The 25,544-nt window shown below is 38.4% G+C and overlaps 1 protein-coding gene across 4 annotated transcripts in view; it reads right to left on the reverse strand.

The window, feature by feature from the left end:
• The window catches only part of GRIN2A (glutamate ionotropic receptor NMDA type subunit 2A), a 184,348-nt gene that overhangs the window by 63,019 nt on the left and 95,785 nt on the right, over positions 1–25,544 (reverse strand). For all 4 annotated transcript variants that reach the window (XM_069029955.1, XM_069029954.1, XM_069029953.1 and 1 more), the window contains one exon: positions 1,301–1,893. In XM_069029955.1, coding sequence (XP_068886056.1) covers positions 1,301–1,893 — 593 coding nt within the window. The remainder of the gene's footprint in view (positions 1–1,300; positions 1,894–25,544) is intronic.

The raw sequence follows: 25,544 nt of genomic DNA on the forward strand, positions 1-25,544 counted from the left end.
CCCAGCTGCTCTGCCCTGACACCAGGGACACACCAGGGCTTTCCCAGAGCCCTGCTGGGCCACACAGCCACTCCCAGGGGCCAAATGGGGCAGCAGGAAAAGAACTGTGGGTTTTCTGCAACGTCTCTGGGGAATTTGTAGTTTTAGTGGCAGAGGCTCAAAAATAGGAAAGGGGAAAAGGGAGCACAAAAAAACCTGCAAGTGTCATACTAAAGGCAAGTTCTCGCTAAGGAAATGCTAAAATCCATTTACTTGGTAGTATTTGGCTTTTAAGAAAGCCTCTGAAGAATGCTGTGTGCAAAGATGCTGTTTTCATGGAAAACAACTGTTCCAGGACATCGTGTGGTAATCAGCTCCTAATCTAAATATGCAAATACATCTCAAGATTAAAACTGTTCTAAAATCTCGTATCTGAAATCAGCACCAACTTTCCTTCCTGTGCCAATTCTATCCTGCTTTTCTGTAGAAATCACTTCATCTGCACGACTTGGTCAGAACAAATGGCATAAATACTGCTTGGTAGCTTCCATATTGTCAAGAGCTATTAAAAAATATGCAAGATACCCTACTTCCTCTCACAGACCAGATAAAGAAATATATTACCGTGCAACATTTTAGATAGAAGTAATCAGGAGTATCATGTCTAAATGGGATAATTAAAAGGAAAATAATAAAAAAAGAATCCTGATTTAAACCTTGGCAGTTCCCATCTGAGAAACTGTTTAGAGAAACATCTCTATCAGCCTGGATTAATGCCGATTAATTTTTACAGTTATTCTATTGGAGGTGACAAAAAATATACCTTTACAAGTAGAGGGGACAGATTTCAGATCTTATGTGATAAAAGCTGCCTAACTATTCTAATACTTCTATAATACCCAGGGACAGCTCTTTAATACTGCACATTGCTTGTCTTCTAAAGTATTACCAGGTTCCTGCTGATGCAAGTGATACAGGCACAGCCTCCAGAGCACTGTGGCAATTTTACCTCATCGTTAAAGTACACAACAATCCAATTTTGTTAACTCAGCTTCACACCCTCTAAGACCAATTCCAATTCCTTCTACATTAGATTCAGAGAAGTATTTATTCTCCACAGCACACATCATCTCCAGGAGCACAACTATCAGTGCAGCAAGTCCTCTTGCACATTCTCCCGGAACATCTGAAAACCATTGCTCAATAGGCACAATAGGATTAGCAAAAAACAATATTCTCCTTCAAAAAGCATACAGTGGCAGTGGAACAGAAAACTGCCAAGGCTACATAGGTAAAAACAACCCAAAGCAATCATCCTTACTTGTGCAAGGTTTGAGAGGGCCGGTCATTTTTCTCCAGTTGTCCATAGCAGCTCGTTCTTGCTTCAGGGATGAAGGAGTACTTTTCCAGCATGGCTGACGCAGCAGTGGCAATAACCCCAAGGCCATCCCGTACCCGAGCTTCTAAACTGTAGTCCCACTCATCATAAGCTGCTGAAATGAGTCCTGAAGGAAACTCCTTGGGAGTGATTTCTGTGTTACCACTAACCAGGCTGGGAACTATCCAAAAGAAATCATAGCCAGTAAGGCCCAGGGACCGAGCCTCATCCAGGATGTAGACAGCTTCGTCCTTGGAACAATACAGCAGGATGACGGACGAATGGATTTTCTTCAGCTGAATTTGGGTCTTGGCATCTCCAAAGGCAGTATCGAGTATGATGACATTCTGCATGTCCCAGCCCACAAAACTGTTTTCCACAGTGGTCTTAATGACATTGATGAAATCTCGATATCCAGGGAAAGTGGTGGTCACCAGAGAGAACACGTGCCAGTCGTAATCCTGCATGATCTTCAGCATGATAATGGCTTCTTGCTGGATGGAAGCCCCAAACTGGAAGAACGTGGACATGACATCCTAGAATACCAAACACAGCAAATAATTAGTAATTTAGTACAACTCTAAAGGGAAGAGAATCTCTAATTCTGCTTTCTTTGTTCTGCCAGAGCTACCAAACTTCCATTGCGTTCCAGTAACTCGCTGCGGTTTATCATTTTCCGATCATCAGTAAGCAACACTGATCATAGGTACTACAGCTAATTAAAATATTTGCCAAAAAGTAACAAACCAATATTTACATAGGAAATTTCCAAGTGCTTGATCACTTGAAGACAACAACTCAGATCAGTAGCTACTGAGGAAGCTCCCTAAGGACAGCCACCCACAGTTAAACAACTCTCCAGCAGGAAGTTTTACAATCCTGTAAATGTAGGAATGCAAGCCAACAAACTCACACCAATTTGTTGCTACAATGGAAGTAAAGTGCAATGCTCATGCTGTATACATGCTGAAGGAGCTCTGTACTTCCAGACATAATGTTTGAGAGAATTTCATTTCCAAGGTTCACTAGACTTGGAGAAAGCTTTCAGACTATGCAGAAGTAGATTTTCTGTCCCCAGGGACTGAGTTCACTACTGGTCCTGCTCCATTCAGAGCACATGGCCCATTGATGCCTGATGGAGAATTAACAAGATGGGACTCCAAGGACAACCAGCAATCTGTCAGCATCCTCATTAAAGGACTTAAATGGAAGTAAATTCAAACAATGGCCCCGGAGTCTCTAACTGCTCTGTAATGTTGCCCAGCACAGATTGGTTTGTAATATTTGTCTTATGATTTACAGAATTAATAACATTTTATACAGCATAAGGGCAGGTGCTGCTTATTTTAACATTATCAGAAATAGGCAGCACAGTTAATTTTGTTGGCACTAAATTTCCAAACACTTTCAGTAGTCGATTTTTATTAAGTTGCTGTAAGATCTAAATTTATTTTTGAATTTTACATTCTGCATTTACATACAATAATTAGAGTGCCAAAACGATACATGGGAAGCAGTATAATTCTTTCTTTTTATTTTACTTCAGTATTTATTCTTGACCAGTAGAGGCAACTTATCTGCATCATTTTCAGAAACAGAAAGCATGAACTCCTGGTGAAACAAAAGCTTATGATTTAAAAATAAGATATGAATCATTCAAGATTTCTTATGCAGGCTTCTGATGGAAGACACATACGGTGCCTTTAATTTAAAGAGTTTTATGATCATGGTCACAAACTGCTATCCTATTTTAGACTTGCAGGGAACAGAAACAGATTAATTGATTTGGGTTTCATGGCAGGGTGGTGTTAAACATACAAATATTAGTGAGAATGATAACTCAGCTCTGCAAGCTCTGCAAATCTATTCCAGGAAAACAGTCTGCACTTTTTTTAATAGAAGATGAGGAGTGTTATTACTTTCCAAGTGTTAAGAAGCTGACACCAGGATTTTATATAGCTTGACAGCAATAAAAGTCTTACAACTTGTGTCATACCCTGAAGACTGATACTGAAGGTATAAAATACACACTGCTGGTGGTAATGAAATCATCTGCCATGGCTTCTTTGGTACCGCAAAGATGAGATTCTGAATGCCAGAGACAGATTTGAGATGTTGTGGGTTAATTACACGTTATAAAACATGTTTTGGAGAGGAACTGAAGAAGGAATATTTGATTGCTGTATTCTTCCAGGAGCTATTTCCTGGTGACCCTGTACCTGGATACGTAAAAACAAGCAAGCAAGATTTTCATATGGGGACATTCACAGCTAAAGGAACGCAGCACACAGAACAGCTGCTCAGAGTCAGCATTTAATGTTTTAATTACTGATTTACAATTACAAAGCAAAGTAGATATCTAGAGACAGTGCCATGAATCCAGCTTTGCTGCAGCTTCCTAACTGAGCATAAAAAACACTGTAATGCAAAGGCAATCACTTCAGTTTTCTTCTCCAACTCTTATCTTGGTTTCTATTTCTGATTATGCTAAATTACAGTAGAAAGTAAAATAATTTACAGTAGATTAATTAGACTCTATCCATATCCTTTCACTCTCCCCCATTTCTACCTGTGTTTTATGACTACTGCTGCAGTGGAATAATTCTTTCAAACAATACATACACCTTGGCCCTTTGTGCATGACAAGGAACTTCTCCAATGAGGCAACTCAAGTATTTGAGGACAGAAAACAATCAGGTGGACATTTTCTAGTGTGACCTTTTAACTAGTAAATACACATTTTTTAACCTAGAGCAGTCCTTGGCATCTTCCCTGGCAATTAAGAACAGTCTTGAGCACAATGCTCTGTGTCACCATTGCAGCAGGCTGACAACAAGAGAGAAGTAATAAAAATAAATCCTTTCCTTTTGTAAATATTATGTTAGGAAAACAGTTTATGAAAGGAGTTTTGATTAGACATTTTTGTAAAGGTCACACCCATATTACAAGAACCTGTTTCCTATAATTGTGAATGTGAAGTCTAGTCAAAATCCTGATCAACGATGATTTTGGCAATCATGATCAATTTGTGATTAAAATGCTGGAAAAGCCTGTAATTATACAGTGCAAAGTTTGTGTTCAGGAAAAATGGAGGCACAAATATCACAAGTGATATTCTCATCTGAAGAAATTCCATGTAACTGCACTGACTTCGCTGGATGCTTTTATAGAGCTGAAGACCTGATGTATTTACAATGCATCTGAAACAGACGGAAGATTACAAGCAAACTGTAGCCTTAGGACCTTCAGCAGATACTTAAATGACTATAAGGAGAATATTCAAGGACATATCCATTAAACTGGGGGTGGGGGGGGGAGGGAGAACTTTAGTGAAGAAATAGCAAATAAATAAAACTGTAACAGATTCAACTATTGTATTCTTAAACATCTACAGAGCTTTTCATTTTGGGGGGTTTCAAGCTTCACGTTCTTTTCAAAAAGCATTATTATTCCTCTGCTTTATACAGACTTAAATTCCATATGTGTAACAAAACAGTAAGTTCCAATTTTCTATATTCAAATGCAAACTAGAGTGATGTTTGTAAAAAATCAAAATTATTCTGTTATTTTCATTTAACTGTCATCTTCTCATGTATTGAGACATCCATCTAAATCATTGCTGAAATAGGAATACAGATGTAATATCAGAGGTGCTTTAAATGCACACCAGAAATTTATTTTTTTCCATTCCTCAATGTCCCCAGCTACTGAGATTAATGGTGGAGGTTGCGAGGAAGTGGTACATTTTATCCAGGGCAAGAAAGTTTTTACAGAGGAATTTTTCAGATAAATCTCAAAGCATGACAATCCCAAGATAATACACTCAATATGAGTAAAATTTTAGTAGGAAGAAGTAGTTTTCTCTTTCAACTTCTTAGCTAGATCCCACCACAATCATGGGAACAAAAACCAGCCATGAAAAGAGAAGGTAAAGAGCAAATGAAAACTTTTTGTTTCTCTCTTGCACATGAGTGTACAGTTTACAGCAAAACATCTCCCCATATGTTTCACACCAGGAGGAAGTAATCCTTCAATTGCTTCTTGCTTAATGTTATTCCTGAATTTTGCATGTGACATAAAGTTCTGTGGTGCAGGAGAAGGGCACTTCGACGTTCCCACGCTTGTGCACAAAGCAGCGCAGCTCTCCCTGCTGCTGTCATTTATAGATTAACATATTAGAGTAAGTTGCTTTTTAATTAGTGTACCAAGTCTATAAACCTGTCACTGTTGTCAGAATTGCATGTTTCACTTCCCCAGTTCCAACAAATTACAGGAATGTTTCTCTGGAAACCTCATCCTCAGCTATTTTCAAGACATCTTGGTTTCCCAGCTCCGGCTTTTCCATGAGCTCAGCAGGGGTCACTCCCAGCTGCTGTTACAGCTGAGGTAAGTCCTGGCAGTGCTTTGTGCCTACCAGGGAAAAGGCTGCAGGAGTTGGTCAGTTAAGGAAAGAAATATTTACTATCTACACTAGCATAGCTTTTGTCAAATGAAAATTAAATGCTAAACCAGAACAAAACTGGGGTCAACACAGGACCAAATCAAATTTCTACTCCTCAGACATAGCAAGGGACAGTCCCTTCACTGGTAAGACCATATTATGACAGGAAGCAAAAACCAATATGAGAGAGTTTAAAAAGGAATCCAGAGGATGAGTTTATTCAGCTAGCAACAAGATTATTATGACAGGACTACAAGTAGGACTTTAAAGTTATCTTAATTGCTTCATTCTTACTCGCTTTCACAGAGATCAGCAAAAATCATTTTTCTCTGATTTTACACCACTGTAAATTAGACATTCCATTCTCATAAAGATTTAAGACACATGGTGCCAGGTCTCCATACACAGTGCAAGCTGTTCCCTATTTAATGCAGTATAGTAGTTATTCACTATTTGTATAAAGACTGGGAAAAATGAAAGCCAGAGGTTAGTCATGAATTCAACTGAATAATTTAGCATCACATCAAAAATATACCGAACAAAATTATTTGTGCTGATCTCAAATGTAGGTAAAAAAGTGCATCTTGCAGGTTGTTAACTTGGTACCATTTTTCTTGGATTACTTGAAGTGGTGCATTGATCCCCTGGTAAACATGAAGTGAGTTGCATTTCTCTACCTTAAATATCCAGGCCCCAGCCACAGGGTTTTTCTATGTAGAAGGGCACACACCCATGCCAAACTTTCAGTAAATGCAAGCACTGAAGTGGAAGAGCTGAAAGGAAAACCTTTACTCCAAGACACCCTGCATATTTTTGAATTCTTAAGTTATTAAATTCCGCCTCTATTCATTAAGAGATAGAACACGCAATTCCCAACACAAACAGCTCACTGAGGTGCCCAGGGAGAAAACTCCTCCATTATCACCATGGGAGCAATTTGGGGGAGATTATACAAAATTCTGTGCTTTCATACAAAGTATAGCAACATGTGAGGGTGGAAATAATTTACTTATTCTTACGAAACACAGAAAATACCTGCCTCCCAAGGACCTGTCACCACTCTGGCCCCACACATGGTGAAACCAGAGCCAGAAAAAGGGTGGAAATTTCCTTACTCCATAATTTAACTGGTGCAAATGCACAGCCACAAAATGTATAAGGGTCAACTAAAAGGACAACCCAAGACCTTACTTTTTATTTTAAAAGTTTGCTCTAGGAGAGGAACACTGAAGTTAGAAAAGGGCAGTAGAAAGCAAGGGAGTACATTATGGCTTTCCAAGGTCTGACATGTCCCCTTTTATTATTTCAAGGAACAAATAGCAGAGAAACATGATTTCAAAAGGTTAGCACTGGCTTAATCAAGCATGTTCTTTCCCATTTCCAGAGGGAATCTGCAGGAATTCATTTCGCAAAGACTTCTGTATTTTCAGGTCACGGCATCATCCTAAGAATTTTGCTAGATAACAGGTTTTGTGGGTTTTTTTCCTTTTTAATATATCCATTTAGTGTTGTAATACCTATTTGGCTTATCTAGGCCTGTTACAATAGCTGAAGTTTGTCACGATTTTTTTTTTTTTGTTTGGTACCAGAATAGGAAACAAACAAAGACAAAGGAATGAGAATAGAGTTTCTAGAGATTGTTGCAGAGTCATCTGGGTTTGATCCTTTACATTTTTGAATAGTAGAGTATCATGTCTAATGAAAGTAACTCAATATGCCATTACAGTGAAATAATCTAATTATGGAAGATTACTAGTCTTGCACAAAGTTCATGAACCATTCATGGGCTGGACCTCACTCACCATCTGGGTTTTCAACACATCTGGGTTTTCTTTCACAGACTGTTCAAATACTGGAAATTGTGGTGTCTCAGTGTGAGCTTCTGATGAACCAGGACAGACAAGTGAAAAATGCTTTCAACGGCTGAAATGAGCCAACAAGCCTGTGACCAGGCAATAAAACCCTGGAAAGATTCACGTGAATCAGCAGGGATTTTGGGGTGGTATTTGATGGAAAGTTTATTAAAAAGATGCCTCCTTTCTAGATAGACTTTAGTTTCCACAGGTACAGAAATGTTTTACACCATGAATATTTCAATGAGGAAGGGCAAAGTTGTGGGTCTACAAAAAAGGTAGCATGGAGCTGCTGTGCTATTTGGATAAGTAGCAGCTATTGTGCAGCTTTTGGGGTCAAAACAAACCCCAACATAAGAAGTAGGGTACTGATGCCTGCAAAGAACATATTGGAGAATAACAAGTATTTTCAAAAAACATATATTTGTTTCGTATGTTCAAATATTTCTTGAATATAAATCCTTGACTCTTTAACCCGTGCTGGGTCATGTGGTTCTGTACATCAGTGTAACCAGCATTATCTTAAAATATTTTACCTTTATGGGATTTGCATGCAAGTTTCACTTCCTGTCAGTATTTCACTCAGAAAATAAATATTGAAAAATGTGTTTCACCTAATATATTGGGCAGCAAGGAGGACGGATTTTAGCTGAGTATCATTGTTTTTATGCCACTTGCCATGACTGCAGATAAATGCTTTGCCATTTTTTAAATCCAGATTTTTTTCATGGTTTGTATAAGCAGTGTCCTTCTGCTTTATTCATGTAATTAGTCATCACTAAACTGATGTAAGTAAATAGTCTCTTGAAGAGTCCAAGAAGACCTCATTTTCCATAGGAAAATGATTTTAAATGAGCCATGGAGCACATCTTTCGCCTCAAGGAACACCTGAGTTCACATGGAGAGCTCTTGAGTCTGTCCTTTCAGTGAAACCTCTTCAAGCAGTTGTTATGAATGATGGGAGAGCAATTAGGAAAATTAATGACTTTCCAAAGACAGGGAAGGCAATTGCTGTGAAGTTACTCCAATAATACTGGTGAAAGTAACTGGCTTTCTGCTGTGTGGGAACATTCAGCTGCCAACAATTCACATTTGAGACCCCAAAACAAAGTTTTGGTGACAGCTGTAGAAAAAAAAATGGGGCCCTGTTCCAGCTCTCTCCATGGCAACATGAGGAAGTTTAGAACGCAGTGACAGTGACTTGTTCTGTACAGGTCACCTCCTTGGCTGAGAAAAAGAACCAATGAAATGATGCAACCCAACCCCAAACCATGATTTTACTGCAAAACAATCAAAATGCACTTGTTGCAAGGAGGAAAGCCTAGGTGCATTTTGGAAACAAAAAAAAAAAAAAAAACAAACCACCAAACATTTTTCAGGCTCATAGAAGGCTGTTCACCAGGTATCAGAAATAAAAAGCATTAAGAGAGCATCATCGAGCCTGCAAATTAGCCCAGTGAAAGGCCAAGACTCAGGAAATCCAGCAGGGACACACACAGACATTTTAAGAAAGGAAAAGTCGAGGTAACTTTCCTCTCCTAGTACTGGTAGCTCCTTTTAACTCACATAATTCATCCCTTGAAATAAAATACCATGAAGAGATAGGATGTATGAAGGATACCACTCAAATAAGGCAGATGGATCTCTGGAAAATAGATAAAAATCTTTGTATATAGACTGTCCATCCCCACTATCTCTCATATTCCGCCAGGGCTTTATTTACTGATGTTCCCTTGTTTCATATCAGTATTGAGACACTCTGCTTTTTACTACCCAAACAACACACTGGGCTATGGGGAATACCTCACCTTCCTCGAGTTGCACTCTATGGCTGTGGAGAATTACCTATTAATCAGTTAGTTCATTTACTTTGAATCTCATCTGCTCCCATAAGACCATCATGGATGAGCTTCTCTTGATTCATGGGCAATTTGGGGAACTTCAACGGATATAAAAGCAAAGCATTTAGGTTACAGTGAGTTGTATTATTTCTTGGAGCAGACAGCAAGGTCTAATTATAAATCTTGACAACAATCCTGCTGCCAATGGCTATGCTTCCTGAAATCAGCCCTGTACATGGAGTTCAACCAGCTTCAAAATGATTCCCAGATAGCCAGGTTTTGGTACAGTCAAACGGATCTCTGACACAAAGAGGGATTAAAAATTTCCAAGCAACTCCAAAAAGAAACAAATGAAAGAACAGTGCTTTATCTTTCTCTTTAAATAAGAAGTGAAGCTTGCCAGTACATATTTTTTAGGTTTTCAGTAAATAAAATTTTATTGTAATAGTTAATACTTAGATACTTTACTGCCCCAAAGGATTATATCATTAGTCTTTAAAAAGCACAGTGGTCACATTTTGTCTGATTAACAGCTTTTTACAGCACCAGCCTAATTCATTTTCTTTTCAGAATCAGTCACCCATATTGACTTCACTCTACCTTGGCCATAAGTTTAAACAAGCACACAAATTACTGTGAGCCATCCACAGAATACGCTAGAATCCAAATTGACATCTTCTTGGGTATCTGCTAAATTAAAATATGTAGTGGTAATATTTTAGCTAAATGGGATGTGTTTGTATTACTATTGCTGTGCAATCAAAAAGTATAAGTTGTTTGAACAGCTTATGGAAACTTTCAAGAATCAATGCTATGCAATAATTCCTCCCTGGAACAAATGTTCATTCCAGCTATTTGGTATGCAACACACTAAACATTTTGCATAATTATATCATTTTACAGTGTCATTGTCATATGTATTGTATACCCCAACCTAGAGGAAAAGTTGCTTAGAACAAGGATTTGAGGTGGTTGAGGATAAGTATAATTCTCTGCTCGAATCTCTTATCTAGTACAAATACTGCACAAGAAAATCCTGCAATATCAAACCACTTACAGCTCACACACCAACAAAAGTTACAACAATTTACAGCTTTTGCCATCAGCAGCTTTAAAAACAACACCATCCAATGTTACTAATCCTGTAAACAGAATCAAAACCTTACCTACCCACAATAACATTTAAATAATACTATGGCCAAGAATTCAGCATTAAATCCAAAATCAGTAACAATTTATGATTTAATAGCAGTTGAATTCAGCCAAATAGGCTGTTTACTTACAGTGTGCATTGCATGTGTGCATAAATATCATACACTATATAGAAAGATAAGCATCATTGAATACCAATAAAAATGCCTTAAGACATCATCTCCTTATCTGAAAACATTTGGTCTCAACTGAATGCTAAAACACTTCTCACTTGTGCTGAGGATGAGAAGCCAGAAAACCATTAACTAAGTCATTTCCATATATCTCCACTTAACAAGTAAAAATGAAGGTAACAAACAACCTCCTCCTCCACCCCCTTTCACCAAATGGTGAGTATAAAACATTAGGCAAATAAAAAAAATATAAAGCAAATTTAATTTTCTACCATGTGCTTGTAACTAGGTGCTTTTCCTTGATGAGCCAGAAATCTTGGACCAGCACCTCTGTGAACTTGCTTCAGCAGCACTGGACCAAAGAGAGAAACCCAACAGCCAGAGACAAGCCAAGGAGGGCAAACAGACAGTTTGGAAGGGAATTTTTTAAGAGGAAGGTTGAGCAGAGCTCAAGGGAGCCATTCCAAGTAGCTTTCCATGGCAACAGAGATTTGTAGGATAAATTTAAGTATCAGAGGAAGATAAGAGTTTGAAGACTCTTGATCTCCTCAAGAAGACAGGCATTTTGGTTCCCCAGGTAGTTTGGGTGCTAAACAAGAAAAGGTGCAAACCTGACTCACCTGCCTTGGGAAGGCAAAGTGACAAAACCCTTGTAACTCACCCAAAGCACATACACTGCTTTAAAACACTCCATGCTCGGTACGCTCCTCTGCTCTAAGGTACAATCAGCAGATCTGAAGAAGGGACTGTACTCAAGGGAAATTCCATGTATGCTTATCCTTTACATTCTCCTCTTTAGGCACCATCTTTGGCCTCTGGGCAAAGCTACAGCTGCTCTTGTGTTATGCTAATAGATATTACAGGGTTTCTCAGAGTGAGGGATCAGCCTATCAATCTAGAAATTAATATCTTTTTCCATTGTACATTTCAGAGCAGCAGGTCAGAAGCAAGTTCACTTACAAAATTTCTGATACGTGATCTAAATCCCTACTTACATATCACCCTAGCTCAAGAGGAGAGGGTGACTAACTGCTTATCCTAGAATTAATCCTACTGATAAGAAGGTAGCACAAAATACACCAACAATGAACAGTATTTCACTGGTACTCACTGCAGAGCCTTTGAATAATCACAAAACAAACCATAATTGTGCTAAAGCAGTTGCAAGGGCTCCAGTGCTCAGAGCTACTGCATCCATACCAGAAGGTACATAGGAAGACTGTGGAATTCAGCTGCAGGCAGATACAACAGCTTCGCCCATCACTGTGCATTCCAGATAAGGACATACGCATTCACTGCATCCTGTGATGGAGGGTGAGGTAATGTAACTGAAATGTGCAGACAAAAAAACCTAATGCACCCTACTTTTTCTGACTCTACCCACACTGTCCCACACATTTGACTTAAATTCACATTTTCTTTTTGGCATTCTGTTTAAGGATGCACCAATTTATTTAGTTGCAAGAGTATCACGCATCAAGAGATTTGACAAGCATTATTCTCATAAGCAAATAATACTCCAGGCAAAAAAGCTTTACCAACATATATTCAAATTACTGAGACTTTACAAGGCAGTAGAACTATTTCTTCTGTGAAATAGCTTAGCTTGTTACTTTTCCTTAGTTACGCAGAGGCAAAATATCTTTAAGAATGGCTCTGATTTACAGTAAATATCAGAGGGAAAACAACATCAAGAAAGAAAATGTTCAAAATACTATTTGTCTCCTTACAAGGCATAGTAATTCTTTCTAGAAATTAGTATGGATTTAACAGTCACACCACACACAGTAAATGCTGCAGTGTTACAGCAAACTGAGTATCTCATTTCCAGCTATAAAAAAATGTTTGTACAAAGTGAAGAGGACTGACAACATCTTCCTTAACCTGCACAATCTATCTTTGAAGAGAGAATCATTATAATCCTTGTACTGAACACAAATAAGTAACAAAAATTATTATATGCAAATGCCATCACATCTAAGTTCAATGTGAGCTCAGGGTGCTCAGAAGTCATCAGGGGTGGGTTTGCTTATGCAGAAAGGAGCATCTGTACAAATGTGACAGTTCATCTATGCCCATTTTATTTCTGCTACTCTGTGTGTCCTCAGGAAAGAGTTTCATGCTCAGTTAACTGAAATAGTTTCTCTACAAACACAAAGTGGGAGTTCTTGTTCATTTTCATTAACAGAACAAAGGGATTTAGATGCCAATCCTTCGGGTTCCTTTGAAAAAAAACCTTTTTGTGTAGGATGACTAACAAACAAAACACCTGTTCTTACAAGTTGTTAAATGCTTTCAGTTCCACACATAAAAGATGAGTACTTGTTACATTTCAGAAACCTTATGTAACAAAGCTTGTTAAGAAAGTTGCAGATGCAGTTCAGATTTCAGCGTGACAGGCACAAGGGAACGTACTTCCCCTGAACTGTATCTTGATTTGCCTCTGTGTCCCCCGCTGCCATCCGCTAGAACAGTACTGTTAAGTTTACAAAGTATGAAGACTGCTCTTCTTTTACAGGTCCTTTAGAAATAACCTATGGATCTTCTGGCATCCAAAATCCAGTCTGAAAATTACTGACTTGAAAGCAACGTCCCAGGCATTTCCATGCGATACCTGATGTTCACAGCAGGTGTATTATTTCACTACTGTTAAACATGTCATTAAGTAATTTAGGATTGATCTTCACAACGACTTACTGTGATGTACTACCAGAAAGGAAAAGACAAAAGCCATGACCTGATTCCATGCAATATATTGCAATATATTCCACAAGAACTCCTGAAATACAAGTGAAATGGAGAAGAACAGATGAAGACTTTGCTGCACAGCTCTCACCAGGCAGTTCTGACCCTCCTCACAATGACTCATAATTCTCTGTATATAAGCAATGCAATTTCAAGTTTGTCAGATAATAATACTTCATGTTACATTAACAGATAATTTTTTAAAAAACAAATAATTAAGCTGCGGTAAATCTCCACCTTTTCTGCAAGGAAGATGGTCTTCTGGAGCAAGCAGGGATTGTCCTGTGTTCAGGGGCAGATACAGCTCATTTTAGAGAGAAAAGTGTTGATTTTTCAAATCCCTACTAAATAAGTCAGTCTTTCTGCACAGTATGTATTGAAAACTGGGAAAGAAAAGACAACTGAGATGTAACATCTTTGCCATATTCCTTGACATGCTCCATTCTACAGAAAGTTGAATTGCTCGCCCACGTGAAGCTCTTCAGGAGATGGATACCTGGATAATCCCATGAGACCTGTGATTCCTCCTGATGGATAGACATTTGCTGCTACATGGCAACAGTCTGTCAGTCCATTAGAAACCTCAGAGAAAGCAGAAACACACTCATGTAGAGGAAAGCTCCGTTCTGATCCTGCCTCACCAGGGGAGTAAATTGGGTTGCTAAAGATCAGATCAGGAGCAGGGTGCTCAGAACAAAAGCGTCTCTATAAACCATGCACAGAACAAATGACCGTGTTTATGTTACCAAACACGTGCTGCAGGGAGTGGGCCAACATCCCACAGCAGGGATCTTCTCTACTCAGCTTGCCTGGCACAGACTGCAAAATCACTGGCAAGGAACTCAGAATCCCTGAGCTACTCAAAGGATCTTGGATAACAAGAGTGGAGGCGAGGAGCAAAATTCCACCCACTGAAAAGGGAACAGCTCCCCATTAAAGGCCTGGACAAGAAAGGGAAGATGTTAGAAAGCACCACAAGACAGGAGGAGTCAGGGGAGCTCCCACTGACACCCTACCAGGTGTCCCACGAGTTAAAATTTCATCTGGAACTCTGTTTCTAAAAGCCATTTCTGGTGACAGCTCAGCTATTTCCAACACATCTTATACCAGTTCTGCTGTCCAGAGCTGGTACAGAGCCAGAGACAAACATTCAGAATGTTGGAAATAGATGAACAGTGCAAAACTAACTCGCTCACAGGTATCAGCAAATCTTACCTTTCACTATTTGTGGATTATAATTAGTAAAAATTTGGACAACCACTAGTTCCCAATAAAAATATTAAACATGAAAGTTTTATCCAATTCTAAAGGAAACACTTCCATTTGAAAACATAAACAGGAAGTCCTATCATTTGAATTTGTGCTCTCTGTCAGAAAATACAGAAAAGCAGAGAGCAGAAGTAATGCAATGTGACAGGTGACTGGACACAAATCACAAACAGTTAAGGAATGCCATTTACAAAAGCCCATTTCTTCAAGTTAATCACCCTTCTTATTAAACAAATACTAAGAATAACATGATTTAAAATAAAATTAGGGAGGGCCAATAAAAGTTGAAGTCACTCAATTACAGCAATAATTGTCCATTACTCTCCATAATGTAGCTTAGCCAGCACTAATGTCTCTCACTTCAGACTGCATTTGCAAAGTGACTGTATCATAAAAAGGGATTTTCACAAAAACTACATTTCAACAGCTCTCAGTTTCCAAGATGTAACAGGTTTTCTTTGTAATAAGGAGTGAGCCTTAGAGTGAGACAGAATAATGTATATCCTTGTAAATCTTTCCTCCTGGAAAATTTACTCATCCCCAACAATAAGTAGAAGAGTTTAGCAGAAATCATGTCACAATGCCACACCTTATGAAATGTCTTAAACACATCCATACAGAAATAGTTTCTAATCTCTTTCAAGTGATCATAAGTCTGGTCTAAAAGTGCTTTTATTACTACATATGGATGATAATGTGTTCATGCCCATAATACAGCATATAACTTTAAAATGCAGGATATAACTTGACTTAAATTATCTTAGTGTCCCAACAGATAACACAATCTGATTGTGGAATAAAAATTAAAGCTGAAAAATGGTAAATTCTATTGACATCTGATAAAAAATTCAAGCCTGTAAGATAAACTATGTTCTACATACTAAATTCTACACTGTATGTGTAGAATTATGTACACCAAAAGACTTCTGCAGAGTTTCATCCCCCTCCAGAAGATTAAGAAGCACATTTTCCTTGTAATTTTTTGCCCGACCAATCTCATTAAGGACTTACATTTATTATTATACAGTCACTCCATAGAAACAAGACATACTAACATTTTCTTGCTCTCTGTGAAAACATCAAACAGCTTGTGGTGATCAGTTATAATACCCCATTTGTTTTTTCTACGAAAAATTGTTATTTCTTACAACCTCACCTAAACCCCTGAGAAAGCACAGATTTTATGAAGTATTCATGAGCAAAATTCAACACAAAGCACAGAATTAGGTATAAATAAACATAACATAATTAAAGTAAAATACAGATGCTTGGGGCTATAGCAGAAATTAGCATATATGGAGAAGTATTGCCTCTTCATAAAGAAGGCTCAAATTATTACTTCAAAATGAGACTACCAAATCAAAATGAACACTCAGCTGAGCAATGATATTTGTACATACCTTGGTGCCTTTGGAAATTAAATGGATGCATAAGGGATATTCTCATCAACTTGTTTGTATAGATTGCAATACAACAAGGAGAAGAATTTGAGAAGACAGTGCTAAAAATGCTGTAGTTTTTTCAGCCCACAAGCAGAGGAGATACAAATTGGGCCTGACTGCTAACACCACCATCTGGGAATTTGAGAGAGATTTGTCATCTCTTCAGTTTTTTTCAGAAAATTGCTAAATGCACACACAGGTATATTATGAAGTCCATGCCTTTGTATGAATGCATATGAGTTAATTTCCCAAAGTATTTAAACATTTCCACAGTTTCTTAACATGTTACACTCAGACCTCACCCTCAGCAAGTAGTAGCTTCAACTCTTAGGATGAATTCCTGCCCAAATCAGAAAAAAACAAATAAATTCATTATTTCATCTTTGGTTTTCCTGCCCAGCATAAAGAAAGATGTGACATTATCTTTCCATATTTTGAACAGGCAGTCCAAGTAATGCTGCTACACTAGAAGACAACACAGCTCTCTGACCATCCCTTGGTATTTCTCACTTGGCTGTGCAGACCAGCATCAAAAGCACCTTGTTGTTTTGTTTTTTCTTTTGGATTTTGTTGTTTTGTTGGGAGTTTTTTTAATATGACTTTACAGAAAAATATGAAAACCTGGACATTTAAAACTAAATACTAATGACGCAACCAATTAATCAGTGCAATCAACTGAACATGCTAAAACTACATCAAGGGAATTAGCCAAAAGAATAACAGATGTAATTTCCATCAAAACAGATGAAAAAGTGCATACACTTTCCAAACATAAGGTCATGACAGTTCATTATGCATGCTTAGCACACTTCCCTCTGGCATAACAGCACGCTCACCAGAACCCAGGTAATTTGAGTGTTCCAAGTGACACCAGCTGACTGGAGTTACAGGATTAAAAGTAAGGACTGCAGCTACAAGAACCTCAGGAATAATCTGTTCCTCAACCAAGTTCTACATTCCAGAAGGTTATAAAGCTGTTCAGCTCCCTGCAGATACTTTGTCTTTTCCAAGGGACATCATTATACATTCCTAGGTTCCATCCAACATTCGGAGGCCAAGTAAAAAAAAACTAGTTTAGAACAAATTTTTGGACTCTGTTACATAATATACCTACTGCATATAAAAAACGTGAACAATAACATGTATAATTCATAAAATACACAGTAACAATCCCCATTGATACCCCAAAACACCAACATGTTTATATACACACAGCAACAACATATTCCTCCTGTTACACTCACTCCATACATAGAGATGATTTTAAGAGGTGATTAATAATTTGAAGAAACTATGAAACCATTACAGAAACAAAGACATTTACTACTTTAGTCATTAAAAGCTGAAGTATCAGACTTTATTGTAATCAAGTTTTATATTGCCAGAACTATTCCAGTTCTTTTTGAGAAGAGGGTAAGAACAGTGATTTCTAGTTCAGTAATGACCAGAAGAACATTACCTATAATTTACCCATCAGCCAAATTAAGCACTGGAATAGCAACACTAATCTGCATGAAAGTTTTGAAGACTTGTATAGAAGGTAATCAGGGATAAAGCATTTCAGTGCTTGTTTTGTTCAGAACCCAGGTCATGTTCTGAGCTCTGTGTGTATTCCCTCTCCAACCCAGGTCACAATTCCTCTTCACATCCCAATTCCCTTTCTGCAGGCCTCCTGCCTTCCAAGTTTCTCTCCAGATTACACCTCAGACTTGCCAAGGCAACTTAAAGTTAATGAAGGTGGACTGGCTGAAATTTTCTTCAGGCTACAATTCTTCCACAGCGCTTTCATGCTTGTCTTTCATGTCAGTAATAGTCTGTGTACCCACATAAATTTAACTTAGCTTTACCACACTTGCACACAGGCAGACTGATGAAACACTACAGAAAGGAGTAGCAAATTTCCTAAGACATCATGCAGATCAAGCATACAGAGATTGCAGGGATGTTCTTCCCTTTAGACTTCATCAATCTCCAGAACAGTATTTCAAGCAGTTTTTTAGAAGCAAAATCCCAAAACAGTAAAGGCCTGATCCAAAATCCCAAATGATTCTACAGCTGGTCAGCATCTACAGCTGTAAAACCTGCACTTGTAATGAAAGGAAAGCAAATACCCAACTTACTATCTGTGACAAATTACATAAGATTTCCCAGAACATTTTAACCTAAACAACTTCTTTATTTCTGGATCTATGAAGGATCCCAGTAGAGTCATTATCGTGTTAGGAGTATGTTTCTCCAAAACACAGAGGTCTTTTTCTTATGATCAGTATATCACATCCATCACCATTAACAGTCTCAGAGGAGTTTAACTATTCAAACCTGGCTCAGGAAAAAATTGATACAAAAATCCAGATACTGTCATCAGGAGGTGGTGAGGGAACGGATGGGGAATACTGGAGTTTAATGACAGGATTATACCTGAACTGGCATATGGTCATAACAACTTCCAAACATAACCCAACCACATTCTAGGGTTTCTTGAATAGCAAATAGCATATTATGGTTCACTTATGAAATAAAACTACATATAAACTTTCTTCTTTTTTTTCAGTTTTCTACCAACCTTGTAAAGTGGTAAGCAAAAAACCAAAATCCACAAAACTTAAAACTTTCTCGCCATCTATGCAGATCTGGCATGCCCTGTTTTCCGTACATGATAAATCTCAGATTAGAAAATTCTGACAGTCCAAATTTAAATTTAAAGCCTTGCAGTACCTGAGTGCTTAGCTGCTTGATACCCAGGAATAGAAAACATTCATTTTTGCTAAAAGAAAGCAAGTATCCATTTCCTTGTAATAAAAAGGGTGCAAGCCTCTTTCTCAAGACCTTAAAAAGGGTGAATCCTTAATTTCCAGATCTGTAAATGACTCCTTTAAAAATCTCCTGGCATAATGCATTCTTGGATGAAGAGCCTTGATGTTTTGTGGAAGGCATTTTCTTCTGTCATTAAAAGGCTGTGACAGAAATCACTTTTGGGCTTTTTACAAATAATTAAGAGAAAATTAAATTCCTCCTATTTTAAATGAGTTGTTTTAATTAGAAGTGGAAGAGAGACATAGCTCCTAAGTGACCCATAGTGCATTTGAGTCTAACAAAAATGCCATTTTCACCAAGAAAAGCCTGTTTGTGGGTGTTGAACCCCATGTGTGCTGAGCCACACTGATGATTTCTGTAGTGCTCACAGCTAATTTACAGGCTTTCCATAAACACAGCATTACAGTGTTTCAGTGATTCCTAAACATAGAGGAGTTTATCCCAACACGTCTGTCTATAATTATCCTGTTGAAGGAAAGCAAAGCAGACAGAGTAATCACATTTTAGAAAAGTGATTCCTGGGAAATCACCATATAAACCTTTCCTGGTTCTGTCCTCTCTTTGAAATGTTTCCAATTTTTGCTGCTTAACACATTTTTAAAAACCTCTCCTCATTAGAATAGAGTTTAAAACCATTTGAGTTTTTGGCTAATGGCATAGGAGAAGGTTTAGCTAAGGACATCCACCTTAGGAACAGTTTGAATGAGAACCCATGCCACATAATAAATTTTGTGGTTGCTTTTGCTTGACCAAAACCTGCTGCATACTGTTATCTGTTCCTTGTAGGTTAAGATAAAATGCCTGACTGGAATTGCTAATTTTTTTGCAAACAGGAAACCTTCATTTTTAGATTAGAAGAGCAGCACTGATTAGATGGCAGTGATTACAAAGTGGCTCAGCCAGAGATGCAGTGCTTGTCACACACCCATGGAGAACTCTCTCCTCTCAGAATTTATTGCACCAGCCTGTCCAGATGAGCCCACTCCCGGGTGAGCCATGCTGTCTAGTGGATCAAGGAAAAGACAAAACAGGTTCACAATTAAAGCTGAGAAAGTCCTGTATCACTCCTAGCACTCCTCATTAATCAGGTGTTTAAATTCAGAATGCACATGTCTGAGCTGCACAAGGCAGTGCTTGGACTGCAGAGCAGGTGCCAGAGGGAGCACAAAGCACACCAGGACTGCAGCTGCTGCCCAGCCTGGCTCCTTCAGAGACAGCCCCTTCCTGCTCCTCACTCACCACAGGGCTCTGGGCAGCAGCAGCCTCAGCATAACTCTAGTGAAGACAATTCAGGGAACTGCAGCCTAGTTTTTTATTTCTTTTTTTAAAATTATTGTTTATTATTTTTAACGTTAAAAGAAACGTTGGCAGATGTAAATCATAGACTGAAAAACCTGACTTTCAGTTTTACAGGAACTAAATAGGAGTTAGCAAGGTTTCAACTCCAAGTCTTATTTAAATTCAAGAAAAAATTCTCAGCAAATTCAGCATCAGCCAGATTTATCACTGAGGTACCAAGGAAAATGTATACTATTTTAATTAATGTGTACTATTAAAATTTATTTATTAATATTTACTTTATATACTATTTAGTATTTTAGTATAGTACTAAAATAGTAATGATAGTGCTCTATTTATTATTAAATTACTACTAATAATATTACCAATTAGCATGATTTACTTCCTTTGCTATGCACTGAGTTTTAACTTCAGTGTTACTATATCATCACACCTTTGATTTGGCTGTCCAATAATTCAATATAGCACTTCAGGCTGACAAGTCAAACCAAAAGAAACTCATGCTCAATGCTTAAGGAGTTACCAGGTCTGCAGGCAGGATAGAAGGGAATTCTTGCAAAGAAAAGTTTGCAATTCTGCTCCCATGCTGGCATGCTACTCTTTGGTCATTGCCCTCTTTAGTTCCCTGCTGCTTTCTATTGTAGTGGAGAAGATACAAGCATAAAAAAATTCCTAAAGTTTCAGGGTTTGCTGGTCAGTTTTGTCTTTGGGGGGTTTTTCTCAATTATTCATGTATTCATAAATGGTTATCCAAGTAAATGAGGAAATGTTGCCACTTAGCAAAGTCCATTCAACAACAAAAGCAGGATTTTCAGAATGTGCCTGTCACTTCAAAACTGTAACCAAACTACTCTCTTCATTTAACATTCAAGATTCTTTACATCATCTCGAAAAATGGAGTGGAAACACAAGCACACAAAAACAAATAGCTCACATCAAACTTTCATTATGAGAACATGTATTGATGCTTCTTTATTCAAACCCAGTTTGAATGGAGAAAAGCTGTTCCATAAAACCCTCAATTTCTCTGTTAGGGTCTCAATGAGGGTACTCAACCATGGACTTTTCTAATTTTCCACCAGCAAAATTGCCTACTGCAAAACATATATTCTGTATTTACATACAGAATCCTTCTTTGTATACATTGCACTCTTTGTGAAAAATATCTAATGACAGATGATGTGGTAAGTGTCCTTTTATAGCTTTAGACCCTTCATTGATAGTCCTAATGAAAAGTGCCTCTGCAAACATTTTTTATGACCTCACTAATTAATTTGTCAAGGTCTGTAAAACAGTCTAAAAATTGATCTCTCAGATTTTCAGAAGACACCTACATATTTATCTGTGCATTTGCAAAATGCTACATCAATGCTGAACAGTGCAAGAATTTAATATGATATTAGTTGAACCTAGCATTGCTTCAATCAATAAATAAAATTAGAATAATTTACTCTCCCATGACTAAATGCTGAATTTAGCAGTTTTTCCAGATACACAGCCAGATGAGACCAGAGAACTAATTTCATTAAGAGTTCTTTATGCTGTGCTCTTCTAAAACTGAATCTAACTTTTCCCATTGGCCCCACTGGGTTGTGATGGCCCTTGAATGAATCCTGTTATCTTAGGATGCACAATACTTTAAATTGCCATCAGCAAGCATCACCAGGATCAGCTGTATTTGAATGAGGCCAAAGGAAAGAATTTCTGTGCCACCATTTTCATCGTGGAAAGCTTTCCTCTACAGTAAGATGTTGGCTGTCACTTGGCACAGCAGGGAGACAAAACTGTCAAAGAAACCATCTATCCTTATCGACCTCCTTTGATACTCTGTGCTTAGCACTGCTAAAGGCTTTAAATTCCTTCTCCTTGGGGGGGGGGGGAGGGGGGGAGGGAAGTCTCTTACAAGAATAAAACATTATTTGGTTTAATTCATTCAACAGGAGAAAAGATCCTCTGAAAGCCGAATGATGTCCCCAAGGCCACATGACTGCAGGACTAAAATGTCCTATGGGTTTAAGGCTCACATTCTGGAAGATATTTAGGTAGATGCCCAGTCCAGTTAAGTTCAAAGGATTATCAGAGCCCAAATTCCTTTGGGATCCAGGCATTAGTATATTCCTAATACATCCCGTACTTTCAAGAAGGGCTCTGTGTTTAATTGCTGTTGGTATTGCTCTAAAAGAACTATCACAGTTATCCACCATCAGCTACATGTACACTTTCAACAGAGCCAACAAAAACAGGAACTGCCAGAGTTTGTGTATCCTATGGATTACACTGCAGCAGCCAGGGAATTAAATTACAAAGGCCACAGATCACAGGCAAATCCCACAGCTGGCTGCTTTTGAGCGGAGAGAGCACTTCTGAAAGTTGCCAAATGACAACTGCAGAGCCTTGATGTCCTTAAAAACTTCAGAAGAGGGATGGGCATAAGCAAATCCACGATGTGTAGACTGCTTTGGAAATCCTCCCCATTCTTTACTGTCACCCTCTGGTTAAGTGCAGCTTCACAGACCATGACAACCCTAGAAGTGCCAAGCAAAGCCACATGTTGTCATTTACCTACTGAACACACACTAGATGCTTGACATGATTAATTATAGGTGTTTTCATACTGCCCCCAGGAGTTTTCAAACCAGTTTTAAATTTGACAGAGTTGGCTACAAGTTATGGAAACACAAGCTGAGAATAACAGAATCCATAAGATGACACAATTAATCAGTATATAGAGAGGGCAAACATTGCTGTGCTGTGCAGGTATCACCAAAGAGGGGATCATCCCACTTCACCATTGCCAACTTGGGTGAAAGTCAGACCAGTTGCAAGGAGGGAGGGATGTAAATAAGGACAGACCACTGAGGTACCAACACCTCCCACCTCCACCAAGGAAACTGAAATGATGCTCTTTTGATGTCAAGACTGAATTCATATTCCATCCTTCATTATTAAAACAAGCAGGAAATAGCATTTCTTGTTCTTATGGGAACACAGTCAGCATAAGAGCTATTCACAGGGAGAAATGGTTTAGCAGAAGGTTGGATTTAAGCCAGAGGCAGGTCATAGTCTCTTCCCAGCAGTCAACAAAGCTCTTACCGAACCAAAGCTGGAGCCATGGCTATACTGGGCAAATCACAATCATTTCCTTGTGCCACAGGGCTGAAGAGTGAGAGAGAAGAAACCCAGCACTCCCTGTATTGTGCATGGAGTCCCAGTGACTCCTTTGATTTAATTGTAATCTTTTTAAACACTGGAAACACATCTTTGTATTTGCAAGAACTGTCTTGATCAGCAGTCTTAATGTGAATCCTCACAGAAGAACCTTTCTAACCAGAACAAAAGCCTCCTGGTATGAAAGGCAGGATTCTTTCTGGACACAACTCTCTTCTAGTATTGTTAGAAACACTTTGAAGCCCAGGATTGCTGCATGCAAGCTCCTCCTAAAGGAGAATTAGTAGTTGCCAAGCAACTTTCAAAAGATTACCATAAAAATTGTATAGAAAAATAATCACTAACATATACAAAAAGCACAGGAGTTTGTGGGGGAGTAGAAGAGTTAAAAAAAAAAAAAAAGGCAGAGAGAGAAGAGAGACCAGGAACATTAAGTTTTCAAACTTACTTTAAGCATTTTCTGTCACTACATGCAATTTTGTAAGCAAAGCACATCTCCACACCCATCTAAACATTTGGACATTTTGCCAACAAAGAGAAATCTCAGGCTTCTGAACCTTAATAGCAGTTCATGCTTTTGGAAAACAGTTGCTGAGCCTCCTCAGCTACCACTGCCATAGATCTGTATCTTAAACACATGCTGAGGTACCTCTCTCACAATCCATCCCTTTAATCAGTCCTTAACACCTGTATTTATAGCCTCATCCTTCTTCCCGCTGCCCTGTGCCGACCAAACCCTAGGGAAGGCCTAGAATAAACCTCAAAAGTTCAGAAATGGCTAACTCAATAATTACAACAACTTTTTATGGTTTCTACACCCTCCTTGGGAGGCAGAGAAAATATACATTATATACTAAACGGCCAGGACAACAAAGTAGACATTTAAATTATAACCTTGCCAGCCAGGTAAAACAATTCCTCTGGAAGCAATATAAACAACTTGAAGCTTTTATTATCCCATCCCAATTCCCTGAAGCCTTAAAGAGGCAAGACATACCAAAGAGTGTACCGTCCATGTGTCCTTTTTCTTGGATTTTCTGATTCTTTTTGCTAAGCCCATTTCAAAATAAGAGTCCATGACACACAAAACTAAAATATTTTCTACTACAGCAACCAAGGTGTATTTCCTCACTTCTACTTTTCACCATTAAAGTACCACATGGTTGAGGGAAAAGTGATTTTGAACTTGCCACTTAAGGGCTCCTGCCCTAAGCAGAGGGTGATACATGTCTGAAAAGTCAGATGCAGGACTGCCCGAGAGCTGCATGGCAGAAATTACCTGAGCAAACTTCAGTCACCCCATCTCTGCTTAACTTTTATTAGTGATGAAATTCAACAGGTTCTGAGGCTATATGGCTACATTAATACAGATAATTGGTATTTTCAAAAGCAGGAACACCAGGAGGTTAATGTTTGATACTTAGAGGAGGACCAAATGTTAAAGTCTCAGACTTTCCATGTCCTCGAGGCCACAGCTGCTACCAGGCTGCAGCTTGTACAACAATGAGGAGATTCTGCTCCCTCAGCAGAAACCAGAGAACTTAAATCAGCACAGATCAGATACAGTTCCAAATCTTCATTCTTTTCCCTGGCAAGAGCTGAAGAAACCAGGCAGAGCATTCCCAGCTACCTAGGCCTAAAAGGCTGTGCTAGCTGCCAACACTTCTTGAGCTGTTTCTTCAAAACTTGCCAGGAAAGAAGGAAACATGTGATGCATCTGATTTACTATCATGTAGGGTACAAATGTTTGCTGCACAAAGTATAAAATTCACCTCTATTCATATATATTTCAAGATACTAAATTCAACTATCTTCATTGAAATAAATTGTGCATAGAGAAATTATGATTATAAACTTAAATAGACTATCTTGCAGTGGAATAAACAGTTGATATAGCAAGTTTCACAAAATCAATCTGCCCAATATCTGTCTTTCCAACAGTTGGATGCTTAGAGCAGAGGTGTTTATCCTGCTCATTATGCTAAACCTT

This window comes from Aphelocoma coerulescens, chromosome 14, assembly GCF_041296385.1.
Source record: "Aphelocoma coerulescens isolate FSJ_1873_10779 chromosome 14, UR_Acoe_1.0, whole genome shotgun sequence".
Taxonomy (NCBI): domain Eukaryota; kingdom Metazoa; phylum Chordata; class Aves; order Passeriformes; family Corvidae; genus Aphelocoma; species Aphelocoma coerulescens.